Consider the following 20,007-nt stretch of genomic DNA (forward strand, 5'->3'; position numbering starts at 1 on the left):
CTTCAGTGTTGGTTCCCTTCAGAATCTACCATTTTCGTCATGAAGAAAGACAGAAGACATAAAAGGAGCTAAGATTTGGATGAAAACGGTGACCTCTCAAAGTGGACAATTTTCCTAGCAACCTCAAATGAACTGTTTCTGTCAGGCCTTACAAATTATTTATTTTTCTGATTATGACAAAAGACTCAGAAATTTTGCCAAAATATTCTATATTGAACCTGCCCTATCAAATATACTAACCAATTTCATTGTATCTTATCACATTAACAACAAAATGCTTTCTTATACATATTTTGGAAAGTATTTGGGTCAATTGCTAAGCACAGCAGTAGTAAGAATCTCTGTCTCAGTCTCTGTGTGTTGTGTGTGTGGGTATGTGTGTGTGCGTGGTGTATGCGGTATACATGTTGTATGTTGCATGTGTGTGTATGTGGACCATGTGAGGCTTTTCAAGGGTACAGTTCCTTACCCAGTCACTACATGTTCAATGTCTATGACAATCCAGCTAACCCCCAAGGCCACAGCCTGAGGAGTTTGTGTAAATGCCTCCGGTAACTACACGCAACGTCCCGCTAATTCATAAATGCCGTCTCCCAGGGAGCAGGTAGGGAGGGACCGTTCACAAGCGGGTTTATGTTTCTGAGGATTTCTTGCTTTCCTTTGGAAATTAAGTGCAGAACGTCTGCATTATACATTAATCACATCCCTTTGATCTTAATTCCATGAATAAAAGTGTCTTTTAAAAAATTGTATGTACTTCCAAGCATTCTTCGTTTAAAGAATTGTATGTTTTTATTAGTAAAAGTATAAAGCCACATCACGCATTTTAGAAACGAAAATGCTAACAATGTTAGTAAATATTAGGGATATTTGAAAATATGAGTGATATGAATCAATGGTCACCACTGGATTCTGGAAATATTTCCAACGAGAACAATGAAAGGAACAGTTTTAGTGTAATACTGCCTTTAGGTGAGTGTGTCAGGGTATTCATTCAAGATGAGGAGCGGAAGTTAGAACAAGTATATGTAATGATATCCTATGGTATTTTATCAATAAAATACATGACTTTTGCAAATTTCCATTGTCCTACACTCCGCAATTTTTTTACAGCTTTTCTTTGTAGGGGTTGAAGTTGTGACAGAATTAACTACTTAATCTGCCCCTCTGTGGGGCTGCACATCATTGGGATTGTGGCTCCTTACGCATTGGAGTCTCCCTTGTTCACTGCTCTAGAACCTCCAACAGGGCAGACGAGGCAACCTTGGTGTCTCCCACGAGCTCAGCACAGAGGAGGTGTTCAGCTGCCATATCGGCTGCAAGATCCAGTGGGTAGATCTTTCTAGAAGGCCTCTGAGCATTGGGTGGTGTTCAAGGTGCTACACTCTGCATCAAGAGGAGTCAGGTCTGGTCCTCAGCCCCGAGAAACACGTCTAGTTAGAGATATGAATAGCTAAGGCACAAACACTGGTGTCTTCTTAGCAAATGATGCTTGCTTTGCTAACATGTCTTCTTTCCTTTATTCTGGCACCGATAATGGAGCCCCGTGCAGCCTTTGAGGCCCATGTGTTCCACTTACCTGTATGGGGACAAGGGACCTGCTGGGGAGAACAGCCCCAGGTGATCCTGAGTAGAGATGGGATAGGCTTTTGCCTGTGTCCCCCAAACTCAGAGGTGAGCAGCTGCCAAGGGCCCACACCCAGTCAGGGGGGCTGAAAGAAGCCCCAGACAAGAGGGGTGGCCCTGTCCAGGGGCAGGGGACCCAGAAGGAGTCCGGAAAGGGTGAGGGGGGATGCAGGAGTGGCCACCTAAGCTCCGGGACAGAAAGAGTGAGGCCTGTCCCGTGAGGGGCTGCGGCCCTGCCGTGTACCCAGCATGCTCCAGGGCGGGCTCAGCGGCCACAGCATCCACAGCCCGGAGGCAAAGGCACCGGGACACGCTCCCCTAAGAAACCTCTGGTCCCAATGTTGGCGCCACCTGAGCAGGTCTCTTACTCAAAGTCTTGTGCCAAACAAACAGGAAAATTTTGCCCTACAACTTGAAAGAAACACACACATACACATACACACATAAACAAGAGAAAGAACAAAGAAGAGAAGGAGGAGGAGAAGAGGAAGGAAGAGGAGAAGAAAAAAAGATAGAAGACAGAAATGGAGCGCTCTGGATTTAACAGCTCCTCCTGGTGAGTGATGATATTCCTCCCGGTGTTCTGGCATTCTTCCCGAGCCGCCTTATAGTTCAACCACAGGAACTCGAAAGTTCCCTGCTGAGTTCTATTTGGGGAATAGGAAGAGGCCAACTTTTTAGGGTACATATCATATAGAGTGTTCTAGGTAGAGATCAAGGTGTTGGTGCTGCCTGCAGAACCTTGTCACGGATACTCATAGTGAGGAAAATACACCCAGGTCTAACTTTCCCAAATGTCACTCCCCTCCTACGCTTTTAATTGCGTTTTGAAGGTACGTGATGTTTTAAACAGCGTCACGCACCTGTTCGCATGCTGGATGAGAGACAACAGAAGAGAGGAAAGTGTCCGTTGATAAACAAGTGCCTGCCACACCCTGAATCCCGTGTTAGGAAGGGGGTCTGCAAATTCTGTCCTGCATCCTTTGGAGAAAACTCGAAGTCCTAGTTTAATCCTCTTACCTCCGTCCATGAGGTTGGCCCAGTAAATGACCCGGAACCCCTGGAGAATTCCATTCAAGGCTTCCTTGGACAGCGTGGACCAGGATATTGATATGCTCTCTGGTGACGTTGCTATGGCTTGGACATTTTCAGGGGGGTAACTGGGCACTGAAATTAAATAATTAGAATCTGTAACAACTGCCACTGGTTTTATTAGCAAAGCAATATCGAACAAGCAACATAGTTTAATATTTCAATGTGCAAGCAAAAGAAAGAACTGCACTCAATCCCCAAAATAAAAGAAAAAAATGCCACTTCCCTATACAAATAGTATGGCAACTTGGTAAAATATCGTGAGTTTATGCATAAAGGGTTCCTTAGAATCAAACTTAATTGCCTCATTTCAAGGGAGGTTGTCTAGGCTTAAGTTGAGTACATTTTTGATTTTATTGCCCAAGTAGAAGACCGTTGCTTGTCCGATTTACATTCCCATTATTCCTACAAGTTACTTCCTTAAGCTACATTCACTTTGTACAGTACAGTCCCTCCATATTTAGCGATATCCAGCATTTAAATTGGAAGCTCAACTATGGACAAGTGCTACAAAGCAGAAATGTAATCATAGTGCGCCCACTGCCTCATCTTCACAGCCCTCCTTTCCATTCTACGGTGTTTTGTCAGAGGGAAGAGAGACCATGGGCTCAGAAACAGGTTTGAAGATTGTCTGGGGTATTTTTAATACCGAGCTTATTTGGATCTTAAAGACTGGAGCTAGGTGAGGTGCAAAATATTGACTGAAACACACACCTCAATAAAAAACGAGTATTGAAGCAAAAACCAAAGATGGATTTAACCGCTATGGCAAAGATTACTAAGGTAGGAAGAAGATCCTAGTGTTCAAATTTCTAGTTGTCTGAGACTTCTTTCTCGGTTAAAATCGCCAGACGTTACAGATGCAAGTCATAATTTCCTCCTCGATCTATGACCCAGGGGCTGACCGCACAAGAGGAAGTTGCTGTGCAAGCTTGCTGCCTTCAAATCCACCACTTATGGCTACAATTAACCCTGTATCTTATCTCTCCACCTAAAATGCTGTGTCTCTAGACACAAGGGTTCCCTCTGCATTTTCAAGCATTACCGGAAATTTGAACTTTTAGGTTATTTTCAGGGCTAAGGTGGAAGGCGAATTAATCAGTTACGGCCACTAGGAGGCGCTCGGTCACTGCACGAGCTGCTGTGGGAAGCCTGAGACTTGTTTCTTCCTGGTCTCTGAATGCTTGGAAATATAAAGCAATCCAAAAAAAAAAACACTTCTGAACATTGATTTGGGAGAAATTCTTAGGAAATCGGATTTCTGCATTCTAGTCAGACTTCTGCAGTAGTGGGAAGAGCCTTGGTTTCACAATTGGGAAAAGCCCAATTCTTGTGCTTAAAATGAATGAGGGAGGTTTGGGAAGGGAATGCATTTTGCCTTTGCAATGCAGAGAGAGCTGGGGAGGTCATCAGGAAAGGCTTTCCCAACCGAGACAGACCTGAGACCAGGGTCCCTGCAGGTCCCTCCACCCTTGTCTCTGCAAAGTCAGCGGGGAGCCAGGCTGGGGGACCCCGAGGGGCACAAGAGCCCACCGTGGAGGGCCGAACCTACCATCCTCGAGGGTGGTGGTGATAATTTCCTGAGAAGAAGGTCCCGTGCCGGCCCGGTTGCAGGCCTGAACCACCAGGCCGTACTGGGTGAACTTATTTAGGTTGTCCAGGGTGTAAACCTCACTGTCCCCGGTGGTGTCGATACTGATAATGTTGAACTGGAAGTTCCCCCCAGTGCTGTACTCCCGGTAACCTATTTGGTAGCCACGGATAATCCCATTTTGCAAATGTTTCTTGGGAGCCTAAACGGGAGAGAAAAGAACACACTCAAGAAGTCTTGAGGTAGGACAAGAGCCAAAGCAACACCCACAGCAACTTAGGGAAACAAAAACAGAGTGACAGTCATAGCCGTGGTGTAGGAGGACCAGCAGTGTTCCTCGCAGCCAACACACCCACAGCGCTCGCTCTTCGCCAGACACACTTCCTGGGCCCGTGGTACTGCACCCAGCCCTCACCACCCTCCCCTGAGACCACACTCCAACGACCCTTGTTTTACACAGGAGGTCACCCACATCCCAGCGGCTGGAGGGGAATCTGAAAGCTGGCGTCTGGCCCAAGTCCGTGCTCTCAGCCCATCCTTCGTGCTGCCCTGGTTGACCTGTCCAGCTGATGAGAAAGTTGCAAAAGACACTGTGCTTGTGGCATCTCCAAGGACACTAATGATCAGCTGTGACACTGATCTCTGTGCCTCTACCCTGCAGTGTCCACTGAGCCCCCGGGTCTGTACCGGGCATTGCTCTAGGCACTGAGGAGCAGAAGTGAGTTAAAAAACAAAACAAAACAAAAGGATCGCTGCCCTCGCGGAGCTTGCATTCCAGGGGACTGTCCCAGAACAGCGGTCTTTGCAAGTTGAAAATCAGCACGTGCAGGGGAGTCCGCACGGATAGGAAGGCAAACCTCTTTCATTAAGCCCTGACCTGACTCCCCTCAGAATGGTGTTTGTGGTGATTCAAATGAGAAAGGGAGAGGCTGGAGCCAGCTCCGCTCTGCGGATGTTTGAAAAGGGCCCACTGAGTCGAAGGCAGTACAGAGTGAGCCAACACTCGGGGCTTAAAGAAACCAGGCCCTTCTTAAGTGTGGCAGAAGAACAAGACCAAGGTGACACTCTCAGTCACAAAGGTTTTGTAGACTTTCAAGCAGTCAGCAGGTGTGTGTGCATGTGTGTGTGTGTGTGTGTGTGTGTGTGTGTGTGCACAAACTGTGGGTCTAGGTCTCCCAGGGCTATGAAAAGCTTTCTCTGTCCTGCAGGTGCCTGCCATCCAGCTGGGGAGAGAAAACAAACACTTGAGCCATGGAGAACTATGAAGTGTCAAATGCTGGGTGCTGGAAGGTGGAGGCCGGCCAGCAGGCATCCGGGAAGTGGAACGAGAGTGGCCTGAAGTGGGGAGAAGAGGCAGAGCCCAGGTGGGTTGGGCGGGACTGCCAGGCTCAGGGAAGGAGGTGCCGATGTGGTGGGCGGGGCCTGCAGAGGGTGCCCACTGCCCAGCAGTGACAGAGGAGGGAAGCAGCAGGGGTGGAGGGAATGCTTGAAACCAGCAGAGTGTGACAAGGAGAGTATAGACAGTAAGTCAGAAGAAGGTTTTGAGCAGAGAAGCAGCGCCGATGCATTCTGCAAATGTTTGTGGATGGCCCTGAATTAACGGGATTAGATGTGTCCAGCTAGGGGTTAGTCTGAGTTATACAAGAGCAGTAAAATCACATTTCTTTTTAAAAGCAAGTTTCTTTATGGTTTTCTTGGACTCCAGTTGCTTTTCTCAACAACCAGTCTGATTTAGTACATCTGTGGTGCTATTAGACATCAATGAAACAGTTATATAAACCATTTATTTGTACCCTTAAAACAGTGACTGTTAATGTGTGTTAATTGTATCTCAATAAAACTGCTTTTAAAAAGGTACTGTGCATATCAGCTCTAGGTTATTTATTGTTCTGTTTCAATCACAACACTAGCCGCCATCCCCCACCACGATGACCATGACCACCAATCAATACTCACCACTCTGTGCCACCTCTGCACCGTCACCGTCACCTCTGCCAACAGCAGCAACACCACAGCCAATACCGCCACCATCGTCACCACCATCGTCACTGCCAGCACCACTGTGACTACCAGCGCCACCACCTATAGCATCTCTGCCACCATCACCACCAACCTCGCTACGTCAGTGCCAACGTCACAGCCACTACCAAAACCTAACGCTACGGCCACCTCAGTCACTCCCACCACTTTTACCACTGCTTTCATCACTACCCCCACCAGCAAACCACTGCCACGACCTCCAACACCTCCACCACCATCGTCCCTGATGTCACCACCACTGTCACTATCACAACCACCTCCCCCTCCGTCACTGTCCCAATGCCACCATTGCTGCCACCACAATTACCCCTCCCACTGCCACCATCTCTACCACTTCTACCTCTATGTATTGAACACTGTATTTTTCCAATCATTGTAGTAAGTGCTTTACATATATATCATCCCATTTGCTTTCTCAATAACTCTAAGAAGTCTCATTGTCCTTTACAGATGAAGAAACTGAAGGTCCAAGGGGTTAAAACATCTTTATCAAGGTAAGTATAGCGGTGGAATTCTAGCTCAAGGCTTTTCTAAAAGTTATGTTTAGTTTGAACCACTCGCAGATCCTTGGATAACTTTTCACCTTTTTGCAAAGCTTGTTAATTCAGTTTGTAAAGTTATAGTAAACAAAGCGTTTCTAATTACAGAAAAATTTAATACATTATATGAAGAGAAAATATTATATTTTTATGCACAAAAGCAAGCAAAAATTCTCACTCTATCAGGCAAAGCTAAAGTTCTTTTATTAATTTGTAGGCAGAGTAGTCAGATTAAGATATAGAGATGTGTTTAAAGAAACTCTTGGGCACATATTTAAAAATACAGACCTCTCAAATAAATCCACAAAGGCAGGAATTTTGTACATTAAGTGCAGGAAGTTTTGGGGTTACATGCAGGTTTTTGAAAATGACGCTGGAGGCTCACTCTGAACGTGGACGATAATCCAGTCTGGGCGGGGGTATGTGTGAGCGGAGACCCTGTGATCCACTCGTCTGGCAGTAGGTTTCATATCATCCCAAAAAACTTTAGTGCATAAACCCCTTTACTTGAAAAATTGTTTAGGATGATGCTTTAGAGACATTTGTGCTTAGAGTATGTGTCTACTTGGAATAAAGGAAGATGGTTGCCGGGCAGGTAGAGAAAGCATCTTCATGGAGAAGACAGTTCTAGAACACTGTTCCATGGCTGCTAACTAGCACTGAAGAACACTTGATAAAATGGGTGGGAAAGAATGACTCACTTTCATGCAACTAAGTGAATGGGGTTAACGGTGGGCTAAGAAGAAAGGAAAAAGAAGAAATCAGGTAAGGATCTTGAAAAGTATTTTGGATCTGTGTCTCATGATATTGGAGACGACACATTTCCTAAGAAGCCACTCTGAGCATGCCCTGTCTTTCTCCAGGTCTCCGCTGTACCTGTTGTGAGATCTGCTCTTTAAGACTAATGTCTCCTGGACGTTCCTTGCTGACCTGAGTTCCTCTGTGAGAGCCCGAGAAAGACTGGGGATCCCAGCCCTCTTACATAGTCCCACCTTATGAAAGCCCCTGTCAAGGAATGTTCTTTTTCCTCCTTTCAGCTAACAACCCCTTACTCGTTCTCTGCAGCCAGCTCAGCTTCCAACTCACCAGGGGAGCCTTCTCCCTCCGTGGGTCTCCATTGGCACTCACTGATCCAACACTGACTGCAAGAACTGATCCCTCTGTCTCTTTTGGTGCCCAGCATTGCGTATTAAATGTCTGGTTTTCTAGAACATGATTAAAAGCTCTAGAATGCAAGGGTTCCCATAGACATGAAATCTCACCCACATTTTCCTCCCATCTAAATCAGAGCTTCAACATGGTGGACATTCTCAGAAGATGTTTTTGCAGATGGAGAAGAGAATGGCTTTGAACGCACGTGAGGTGCAACAGAGGGCTGGGTGAGCGGGATCGCAGGTGCAGGTTGATAATCTGCCTGGATGAAGGGCTATGGGAAGGGTGTGAAGTCAGAAGAGTTGCGTGGACTGCAGCCCCACGGTTTGGCTGTTGAAGAGACGTCTGGCATGGCCACTGCGGAAGAGCAGCACTCAGCAGCCCAGTGGGACAGCCGGGAGTGTGGATTCCAGTGGAGGTCGGCTTCCGTGCCGTTCTCTGGCCTGTGGGCCCGCACATAAGGACGGCAGGTCTTTAAGGCAGGATGTGGAGGGATCCAGCCTCATTTCCTAGGTCCCACCAAGGCCAAAAATAGCTTCTGAGGAGCCGATTTATTTGGACACTGTCATTATTTTTTTTCTTCTTAAAAAAAAGGATTCCAGAAAGAGAGTTTGTTCACTTATTAACCCAGCCACTGGGTTACCTGTTTTTACAATAAGGACAGAACTATGGATTTATAGAAAGTCTCACCTGGTAACCAGGCCTCTTAATACAAATTAAAGGAGTCCTTTGAAAGTAAGTGTATGGAGAAAAAAAACAAAAACAAAAACAAAGGCTAATGGCTCCCTTCTCTGTATTGGAGAATTCGAAATGAGTCCTTTTCCACAGGGGAAAATGGCGTTATTTACAGACTGCTTTCATAAGGGAGTGTTCTCTTTCTACCTTTTCTCAAATCCCTTTGAATGCACTACAATTCTAGGAGAAGGTCATGCCCATTCATTGTCAGGTTGCTCGTGTAAAGATTGTTTTTCCCGTGTTGAATTTTACCCTTCCATACATTTGCCTTTGCGCCCAGGAAGGATGCTTTGCATGTCTGTTTCCCTGCTGTGTGTGGAGGGCCCCCGCCCCCTCCAGGCCTGGCACATTCTCTCTCCCACCGACTTCCTAAGCAGCCTCCTCCATCCCCTAGTGCCCTTTCTCCAGCCTCCAAATCCCTCCCGACCCCACCTCCTTTAAGAAACCTTCTCTTTTGATCTCCATGACAACAGTAGCACCATGTCAATTTATCTGCACGGTTTGCGAGTGACTGTATTTTATGTGTCCTCCCCATCAGCCTGCTGCAAGCTGCCTGTGGCAGATTCATTGCCCTTTAAAGAGACAGTAAAACAGTGATGTGCAAATGCTCACAACACCTTTCAGGATGTGAATAATTAGAACAGGCATCTCTTCGGCAGAAAACCACCAGCTACATCCTGTTTCTGGCACACCCCCTCCTCCTGCCCCCATTGCAAGGAAATGGAGTTGCTGGATGCGCCAGAGTTCACCTGTTGACTGGACTCAGCTAGAAGCCCTCGCTGCAGAATTCTGCATTTGAAGAACACTGCCTTTCTCGGGCACGTTGACTAATCCAGTTCAAAAATGAATTGAAAAATTTCCTTTAGATTCCTCATTTCCCCTACGTTACAGGGGTGGCGGACTGTCTCTTTCATCTTGGCGCATTTCATCCAGCCCCCTGGCCTGCTGTCCCACATGAGCGACAGCCCCTCCATAAGCGTGCTCCGTGAAGGGGAGCATGGCACTGAGCACGCATTAACTGGGGGCCTGTTCTACCCGAGGCGCTGAGCGTCAGGGACATCTACAAGTGAATCGGAGACTAGAATAGAGCACGGTGCTTGCAATGCGGAAGGTCTGCCCGGGGTACTATGGAGGGGCCGAGGGAAGGCATAAGATTGCCGGAGAAGGGGGCACTTCCTCTGAGCCTAAGGGGTGGCCAGACAGTGCGGTGGAGGGGGTGATGCTGTGGACAAAGCAACCAGCATACACAGCTGCACCCAGTTGAACAAGAGACACCCAGGAACTGAGAATAGCTCAGAGCGACCCTGGGGTGGGGGATGGTGCGAGCACAGATGAAGCCAGGGACATACTCAAGGGACAGAACCTATGGAATCTGCCGGCTGTGGTTCTCAAAGTGTCCTGTCCCTGCCGGCAGCATCAGCATCACCTGGGAAACTGCTAGAGAGGCAAGGACTGGGGACCCACTGCGACTTTCAGAATCAGAAATAAACACGAGGGTGGGGCCCAGGGATCTGTGTCTTGACAAGTTCTCCAGGGGCTGCTGGAGCTCCCTCAAGTGTGAGAACCGTTGTCGTTGTCACTTGGGAGTCACTAAATGATTTAGAATTGCCCTTGCTTGGGAAGGACTATCTAGTTAATATCTAGTTAAGAAGCAGTGACTGAATTTCCCCATTTTTCAGGTCAACCAATATCCCACTTCCCTGGTCTCTTCGTCTGCAGAACAGAAGGGAATGGATGCACACAAACTGCACGAGCTTCTCGGCCGTGGAGTTACCTGCAGACTTGCCTGCACAGTGCCGGAGCGATTCTGTCTCGCAGCAGGGATGTGGGTGCAGTGTGGACACACGGGCTGTCTTGACAGACGGATGATCAATTTCGAGGGAGCGATGGCAGGGAGGGGAGAACTCTCCTAACACCACCTCAGAGGATACTTTCATTCATGTCTCTCTCTCTAGAGTTGCATTGCACTAAATACCATTTCTACATCCTAGGTCTCGCAAGAGGATATGTACGGCCACGTGACACCCTCCCCCAAAGTTATTGCCAATCTCGGAGCTAGGAGACAATGAGGTGTCCACATTATAAGAAATAAAAAATGGACACATGACCTGGCAATGAGAGTGCTTAGAAATAAGGAGCTACTCAACTCGGGTTTGAGAAGTAAATGATGAATGGCAGATTATTTGAAAAAGGCACTGTCTTGAGAGGCCAAGAATGTGGACTGGCAGCCTGTAGCCACCATATCCAATCAGACTTGAGTGGCAGCCAAGGCTGTGTGTGGGCTCTGCCCCCAAACTGCTAAATGTAGAATGTTAGAAACAGACTCATAATTTTACGGTATGAAATCGAGATTCACTACTGCAAAACAAGACTCTGTTTATTCCATTTCTAACTTTTAGATTGGCTTTCATTTTATTCATCCAACAAACAGGCATCTGTGGAATAGCCACTCTCGTTGGGCCCTTCTCTTTGAGTGTTGCTATTCTTCACCTGTCGCACCACCTGCTGACACGTACAGCATTGATGCCCACAGAGGCCCGTCCAGTGCTTTCTGCCGATGACCAAAAAGAGAAATCCAGGCTTTATTTGCACACAGATCAGCCCTGGGAGCTGGTCTCTGGGAATATCCCCACCTGACACCAGGACCTGCCTCTACCGGACCTCTCCCTAAGCTTCCGTTGCCCACTCAGGTCGTGGAGAAGAGGAAGAAGTGGTTGTTGCTGCAGCTCAAGGAGTCTGGGGTGACTTCTGAGAAAGCCAACAGGACACAAGGGTGACAGCTCAGTGTCTCAGAGCCTGCGGTAGAGTCAGGGAGTGTTGAGATGCCTGAAGAGGCTTCAGGAGGGGATCCCTGGGCCAACAGGGGGAGCCAGGGCCCAGCCAGGAAATAGTCCACCTGAAGACCGTGAGGTCCTGGGAGACTGGGGCTGCCTGCAGCTCTAGGCTGTCTGCAGTCAGTGGGACGCAGAGGGCAAGCTCCGGTACCAAGAGAGGTGTGCACTGGTCTGTGAGCATAAGGCCAGGCCCCAACGAGGCAGTGACGGCTGAGTGATCTCAAAGGGCTTGGCACCACCTTGCACATCTGGAGGACCCAACCCTGGTAGCTCCCCTGCAGGTAATGGGTGCCCCTCGGATGGCAGAGATGAAGGAGGGAGGGATGGGCGCCCTGACCCAGACCGGCTAAGCAAGTCCGGGAGGCAAGATTTCAGAGGCATGGCCACAGGGTCACAGAAAATGCTCAGAAGTGGTTTTGCCAGGTGGGAGAAGAAAACATCTAAGACCAGAAGCTTTGTAAGAAAGCCACCAGTGGAGGGCAGATCCGGGTCCAACACTGGGGCCAAAAGGCCAGGCAGGGTGGAGCTCAGTGAGAAGAAGGTGGATCTTCTACTCAGCCCATGTGACTATCGGCTCTCCATGCTCCGAGAGCACCCTGGGGTCCCAAGAGGAGGCAGAAAAGGAAAGGAGGTGAATCAGAATGTTCCTCGGGACCGAGCCGTTACCAGAGCAGTTTCCCCCGGGGCAGGGCAGGTGGGGCCGCCAGAGGACCGGGGCATGGAGCCAGTGCTCTGACACGCACGCTACAGCAGTCAAACTAGAGAGAGAGACAGACAGACAGACAGAAAGGGGCTTAGTAAAGCAATGACCCGCGTCAGTCCCGTGCAGGGTTGTCACAGCCTTCGTGACTTGTGCTAAGTAGCATCTGTCCAGAAGAACCAAAAAAGATCCAGGTCTCAGAGGGGTCCTGCCCATTGAAGAGCTGGCTTTAACTTCACAGCCAGAAAGAGTTCCTGAGTGTTTTAAATCTGTGTCAAAAGAACTGATGAGCAGGAAGCCATTTGTGACGCGTTTCAATTGGATGCGGCCGTTTCCCGAGGGATCACCCAGTCCAGGAACCTGGTGTTGACAAACTCTGGTCTCGGGGCCAAGCCTGTTTGGCCACTTGTTTTCATATGGCTCTCAGCTAAGAATGGTTTGTTGCTGTTTACATTTTTAAGTGGTCGAAAAATCAACAGAGGAAGACTATTTTGTGATGTGAAAATCACACGACAATGAATTTCGGCGTTCCTGAGTACAGTTGCTCTGGAGCCCAGCCACGCGCGTTTGCCTCCATGCTGACGGCGGCTGCTTCCTGCTACAGCAGCAGGTGGATTGGTGAAGCTGAGGCTACCGCGTGGCCCAAAAAAACTAAAATATTTTCTCTCGGGCCCTTCACAGAAACAGTTTGCGGATCCCTGCAGGACAGCGCAGTGGGATGAGCCGGGTGTGAGGCAGGATGCCCTGGGGCGCCAGCCGTGGGAGGTGGGAGCGGAGGGAGGAGAAGCACCACCAGGAAGGGAGGGCGGAGAAGGGCGGGGCGGGGGCCGGGGTGTGATGGAGTCAGTTACTCTCCGCCTGTCCCTGCTGCCATGTCAAAGACCTAACGCCTGTTCTATCACAAGACGGGTGATGTCTGTATCAATGATGGGTCTCTGGTCATGGACTTAATTATCTTCCATGTATGTCTTCGTGGTGGTTTGAGTAGGATGGCTTCCTTCTGCGGAGCGATCGCTTTGTGTCTTATCTGTACGTGGGTAAGGAAAGGCTTTAGCCTCAGCTAAAGGAATTTTAGGCAGCAATGTACATTAAGTGTTCTGGGGGAGAACACTGAGAAATTTGTCCAATAGGCTACTCTGCTCCGTCAGGAACATGCTAGAAGCATTCAGACAAGGGGATTTTAGTGAATACTCTGTTTTTTTAAAGGGATGATACACCCAACACATGTCCAAATGCAGAGAGATTCTGTACAGACCCACTGGAGCAGCACGAAGCATTCCCTGAATCATTCTTTCTTTGGGAATTCTTGCTTTTTAAACTCACTAAGGATCTGCCACCTACATTTTTCTGTTATTTATAGAAAAGCAAACCTTATCTCCAACTTTAGATTGTTACTAGCAGGTAAAACAAGAATGATAATATATTTAAAAATGGTAAAACTGTTTTATTTCCTATACACCTATAATTCTTCAAAGCACAAAGAACTATCATTTTCAGTCTCAACTGAAATTTTTCAGAAGAAGAGTCCATTCCATTCCAGGAATTCAAAGAATTTAAATTAGCTTCCAAAGTTTTCAATACAAAGAGGAGTTTGGCCTCAAAATAGTTTACAGGTTATCTTGCCATAGAGTGAGTGAGTTACATCTTAGGGTATTAACGTCAATGTATTTGAATTAGTGAAATAAATTTCAAAGCACATATTGTGTGTTTCTGTCCTGCCTTGTGTTACCTGGAGCATAGTCTATGGAAATTAGGTAGATGGACAAGGGCAGTTAATTCCTGCTGTCCTGGCTGAGGTCTTCCTTCCATAGACCCTGGCCAACTTTGTCCAGCCTAGTGTCAAATGATAAAGGTAATGTCAAATTTCTTCCCTTGGCTAAGAAGATGTGTCCTGACACAGCAGATGTCATTGGATGTCTTCGTAATTCTTGATTGGACATGTTTTCCTTTGATTTTTCATTATGACATCTGTGCCCAGTTTACTGACTTATCTACCTTGTTTGATTTCTCTGAAAAAAATGGGAAATTCCATCAGCAAGATGGCTTAGTGACTGCTAAGAAAATTGAGCACATTAAATAGTGTATATTCATCTATTCGCTCACTGGATGGGTGCCATCAACTCATTTAAAATGCTCAATGGCGTATTCATTCCCTATTTACTCACTGTGAGCCAATAAAACTATCTATAAGGCAGTTTTCTGAATACTTTTATTAAATTACTACCTATCCATCTATTATTAGATTATCTGAAATAAAGCTTTTCTTTTTTCATTAGGAAAATGCCACAATATTTACACTTAAATGGCAGTGCTGCCCAGAGCAGAGGGTGGCGGCAGCGTGCAGGGCAGGGATGGAAACTGGGTTGCTATTCAAGGGACCACCTTGCTTATCCAGAACGAGCCTATATCCACTCTCCTCTGTGGTCATCAAGTCAGGCTGTAAGGTGAGTAGGGAAGAGAGGGTGTCGCTAAAACGTACTGTTCTGTATCTGTCTATGGCATAACGAACAGGACACTCAAGTCAAAACTAGAGAAAAGGGTTCACATTTCAACAATGATAATCAAAGTGACTTGCTCAAGGTAATTTGTGTTAGGTATAGAGAGGAGAGTAGTATCTAATTTTCCTGAAGTCTAATCTAGTATTTTTATATTGATTCTTATTACATACAATTTGCTTGTTGTAGGTGCATTTAACTTACGCTAGTCCCACTTTGTGCATAATGTGATGAAATACCGTCAAATTGCATTTTTACACATACTCTTCAGTTTTCACTGTGAGTGTTACATACTCACACATACCTGTAACTGTGAGGTTTCATATGCTCAGTGGACTTAAATAGACAACTGAAGTCATTTTCAATATAATTCTGACCATAGGCAATTTGTGTCCCAATGTCCCAACTTTAGGACCTAATCAAATGTAACATGTAGTGTTGTGTACTAAAAAGAGATAGACCTAAGGCTGATCATCAACAAATGTCCAAAATGCTTTTTTAGTTGCAACATTGTGGCTTCTACCTGTTACTCTTATTTGCACTTGTGATAATGTGTTCTCTAAATCAAGGCAAAAAATACAACCATTGCCTTCTAATCTATTGTAACCGAACAATTTATAGCCTAACAGTTATAAAACAGACAAATGAAAATGTCAACACTTAGATTTTCTGTATTCACCTAAAGAAACCATCTTAAACGATTTCCAGTTTGATGACTGCAGATGGCCTTGGTCCTAATCCTCAGTCCAAGTTCAATTTCATGTCCTGTCAGGGTCAATCACCTGGAGAGGTACAGCCTCTTCAGGGGGTTTTGAATCAAGAAATGCCTCCCATGCTGACAGTCCCAGACAACATCTCTTCCCAGCACACTTGAGTATCAGACCTGAATTCCACACCCTCAGCAGCCAAGCAGCTCTTGGGAGTGTGGCCAGAGTCTTGTCACTGCACTTTGAAGCTGGGAACCAAGAGAGCTGCCTGCTTAGGTCGGGAGGCCTGAGGCACCCTTTATGCATGCTGGTTGGTGGCTGTCCTCTGAGACAGAGAGCCGGAGTCTTTGAAGAAAGCCAATCACATGGGTAAACTGAGAGGGATAATTCAATGGGTAGATGAGAGATGCAGAATGTATCCCTAATGGTGCAAATATGCACTAGATGGTTTCATTAAAGGGATATGTATATTTTATATATACCCAAAACTAAGATGTGAATACAGTCACCTACGGCTCTCTAAGGAGTCCCAAATTTTTCAAGAACAAAGGCACTACCTTGTGATACGAACCTTTTAACGTAAAAGGGAACAATGGCAAATGGTTCATGCATTTATTTAACAAATATTTATTGCACTCCTACAGAAGGTATAAGAACAAGCAAGACACATCCTCAGCCCTCACAGAGTCTAGTCAACTTTAGGAAGCTGAGAGAGAACAATCTCCCTCTATGTGGATGACGAAGAGACTTTGAAATCAGTTTGGTTTTTTTCTTTTCTTGTTATAGGGGAGAGAGGTTAGACTCATTAATATGGGAAGGGCCACCAACTCCTTGAGTATTTGTAAGACATGTTGGTTTTCAGGAATTTAAACAGAACTGCTCTAAAACCAACACTAGAACCAATGGATTAGTTCATAAAAGCAAATACAAACCTTTGTAGTTTTTCATAGCCTAAAGGTTAGAGTGATAGTTTAAAAAAATAAGTAAAAATAAGTGTTTCAAGGCAACTCTTTTGAATTGTAATTGATACAGGAAAAAAGGGTATTTCCTCACTATTCACGTTACTCTAAGGTTAAGTTTATGATTTGGAAAAGAAATGGCAGTAGGTAAAAACTTAAATTTTGTGTGTCTCCTCTAATTTTAATAGGGTTGGGTGTAATTTATAACATGAGCTTGGAAGGAATAGTAAAGGGAATTAACATTTATTGAGCCATATGATACTCAAACTACAATCCTGGCACTTCATATTCATTGACCTGTTGATTGCGTAGAAACCCAGGAAGCAGAATGAGACAGCCTCAATCTGACAGCCAGGATCTTTCAGACCTTGGGCAAGTTCCTCTAACTTTAGGATCTCCCTCAGCACAAAACTGGGTGCTCCCACGCACGTATCAATTGAGATAAAGCATGCGAAAGTTTAGCACAGTACCTGCAGAGATCACATGCTCTGGAGGACAGCTGTCCCCAGCTAGGAAACACCGGTGCTGGAAGGTGCTTCTAGAGCTGCCATTTCCAACGTGCCGGGCTGTTTCCTGGAGGTAGAGGGATTTAAATGTGGGAGTCAAGTAGAGCTTGCAGTTCATTAAACCATTACCATGGAGGCCACTGGCAATATGGCAATTTCATCTTTAAATGACAGACTGAGCCATTTTCCCATTGTATGAGCTCATCTCTGAAACATAATAGGTCGTAATGATGCCTCAATTAGTTGGAATTATTAGGGATTGTGGAGATGTGGTGTTCTGGCTAAAAGTATTCTTCAGATTGCTGAAATTTAATTAAATCCCTAAATACTCAGTTTTAATGTTTTATGGAAACAATACTTCTCTTTTGTAATTCTAAATGAGAATTCTGCTCATTCTAAATAAAATTCTCAGCCAGATGGTGTGATACCAAGGGGCAGGAAAGTGGTGAAATCATTCTCAGGATTTTTATTCTGAGTCATCAGTTCGATAATTGTTCTCAGCACAGCAGTATTTAAGCAATTGAAAATTTCATATTTTGGGGACAGCCTGTGGTTCTACAAAGATTCCTCATTTAAAGCAAAAATAAAGCAACAACAAAAAGTTTACATCAAAAGGAAACATCTCTGCCTTAAATTGTTTTCTCTGGATAACTGTTTTGAGATGTCTATAATAATTAAATATTCAAAATAATGCTTTTATTTTGTGAATGGCTGTGGCAATACACACATACACAGGCCAATAACTAGAATCAAATTGTCCTTAATTTGCATAAAAAGGGGGTCAGTTGATTCTGAAATTGACCAGAAGAGGTGACAGGCACTGTTAAAAGAGACACTTGAGGATAGACTAAAATTGGAATTTTCTGAAAATTCAAAGAATTCTTTAGTTCTATGATTTTCAGGCACTTGATCAAATATATGCTATCAATAATCTATAGCTTTCAACAATTCTTTCTTATTTCAAATCAGAAATAAAACGTGCTGTAAATTACATTGTATTTGCTTATGCAGACCTGTTTGTTTTTCAAAGGATGAGAAGCAACAGGTAGGAAATGAAACTTTATGTCATTTACTTTATTTCTATTTTATTTAGAACCACTTGCATGGTCTCTTGAGTTTCTGTTAAGGCATCAGCTCTCATTTTTATCTAACTCAGAATATGTAAAAGTATTTAAGAACCTTTCCTGACCTTCATTTTGGATAATATAGACATCAAATATGGTACTGGTTCTTGGACATCTCCCTGTGGACTTACACCTGTGATGTGTGGATGCCTGTCTCCTATAAAACTCACCATGAATTTATTGGACCATTTCTGCCCTTTACTTTTAAATAAATTACAGTCAAAACTTGTATGCAAAATGGTTGGTCTGTCTGGAACACTGAGCGTGGATCACATCTTTGGGTGTTACCATTGTACAGCCTGGGGTATTTCACTGTATCATGAGTGAGACCATCGCATTTTACAGTCTGCTGTTTGGAGACCTAAGAGCTCAGGTGCCGAACGCTCCCGAGACTATTGTATACGGAACACTTGTCTCTTCATTCCCAACTCACGTAGGCACTCACTCACTTCTTCACTGCTTCTTTCATTCATCTATTCATGCAACATGTTCAGAGCTGGATAAGACCCTCTCCCTGCCTTTAAGGAACTTGCAGAACAGCAGCAGAGACCACGGGATGGGGACCTCACTGAGCCATTGCCAAGAGCAACAGGTAACACAGAGGATGAACTATTAATTCCACTTTGGAGATTCGCCTGACTTCATGGCGAGAATCACACACACCTGAGCCTTGAATAAGCAGGATTGGGCAGGAGAGGTGGGCATGACAGGAAAGATGCCACCTGTGGGCCTGCCACCTGGATGGGCAAGAACCCCTGGGGGCAGGTAGGGGCATGAACCTGAATCAGGAGTCTGGGTGCTGCAGCCTGACGTCGGGTGACCTTGAGTGAACTACGGGATTGTGCCATATTCAGTAGGTCACGGGAAACCATGAAAGAAATAACTAAAATAAAAAGGGACAGGTGTTTATTTTGTTCAATAGAAGGTGTTGTTACAGAAGTGTTGCGTGTGCAATGATAATTAAATGGATTTAATATCTATCTGCAGTGTTACAGAAAGGCCGCGAGGGTGCCCCTTACCTTTACGAAGTTTGGAGCCTAAAATGTGTTTTCTCACCAGAACCTCAGAGCTCCTCTCTCCTCCACCCACCTTCGGCAGCCCCCTACTCCCCATGTATCCACCCTGGCTGATGGATGTGGGGCTCCCTCTTCAGGGCTGACGCTATTTCTCTGTCTTTCCTTACCTCCTCCTTCCTTCCCCTCTCCTCGGCAGTCTCCTTCCACGACATGCCTATTCTGAACTTTAACCTCACAGAATAGAGGCGTGTTGTATGCAACGTACTGCACTTTACGTACACCCTAGACGATGCACACTAGCACACAATTTGATTGAATCAGTGATGCGCTTTAGAAGCTCATTACATAAACATGCCAACGTGCAATGGAAAGCCGGCGACAGGGCAGTCCTTCCTCGTTAGGCAGTTAGATCACAGACGCGCCGCCTGCTGACAGGCCACACCGCAGGGCCCACTACACTGGGATGGATCACACTCCTCCACCAACAACATATCACAATCCGTTCGCAATCTAATGAGAGCCAGGCTTCCTCTTAATAGCCCACAACATGGTCATCCTTTCAGCACGAAGAAGAAATTTAACTGCAATTTACCTACTTTTGCCTGTGCTTTCGACAAAGAGAGAAAGGACACAATGCCTTTTAAAGCCTCAGGAGTTTCTATTTTTAGTCATCAGAGCTAGATACTCTGTGGACAGACGCCTCTATCAGGCAGGACCCAAAGAGCGTTCGAGGCCACAGTAATGCCTGGTCTTTTTGAGTGACAAAGCAGAAGAGCATGTGTAGGGCTAGTGGTAGAAACTTCACAGCGTCTTTAATTCAAGGCAGAGTGAGTCAGCATCTCGTTTGTAGCGTGGCAGGGATGCGTGTGGGGTTACGGCTTGCTGAGTGCC

At 45.8% G+C, this 20,007-nt stretch overlaps 1 protein-coding gene across 1 annotated transcript in view; it reads right to left on the bottom strand.

Annotated features, from left to right (window-relative positions):
• Positions 1-20,007, bottom strand: part of DSCAM (Down syndrome cell adhesion molecule) — an 834,101-nt gene that overhangs the window by 94,257 nt on the left and 719,837 nt on the right. Inside the window, exons 16-17 of the mRNA XM_012640078.1 lie at positions 4,271-4,511; positions 2,647-2,793 (exon numbers count right to left, since the gene is read on the bottom strand). Of these exons, the coding sequence (XP_012495532.1) occupies positions 2,647-2,793; positions 4,271-4,511 (388 nt within the window). The remainder of the gene's footprint in view (positions 1-2,646; positions 2,794-4,270; positions 4,512-20,007) is intronic.

The sequence above is a fragment of the Propithecus coquereli genome, unplaced genomic scaffold (assembly GCF_000956105.1).
Source record: "Propithecus coquereli isolate 6110/MARCELLA unplaced genomic scaffold, Pcoq_1.0 Scaffold148, whole genome shotgun sequence".
In the NCBI taxonomy this organism is placed as follows: domain Eukaryota; kingdom Metazoa; phylum Chordata; class Mammalia; order Primates; family Indriidae; genus Propithecus; species Propithecus coquereli.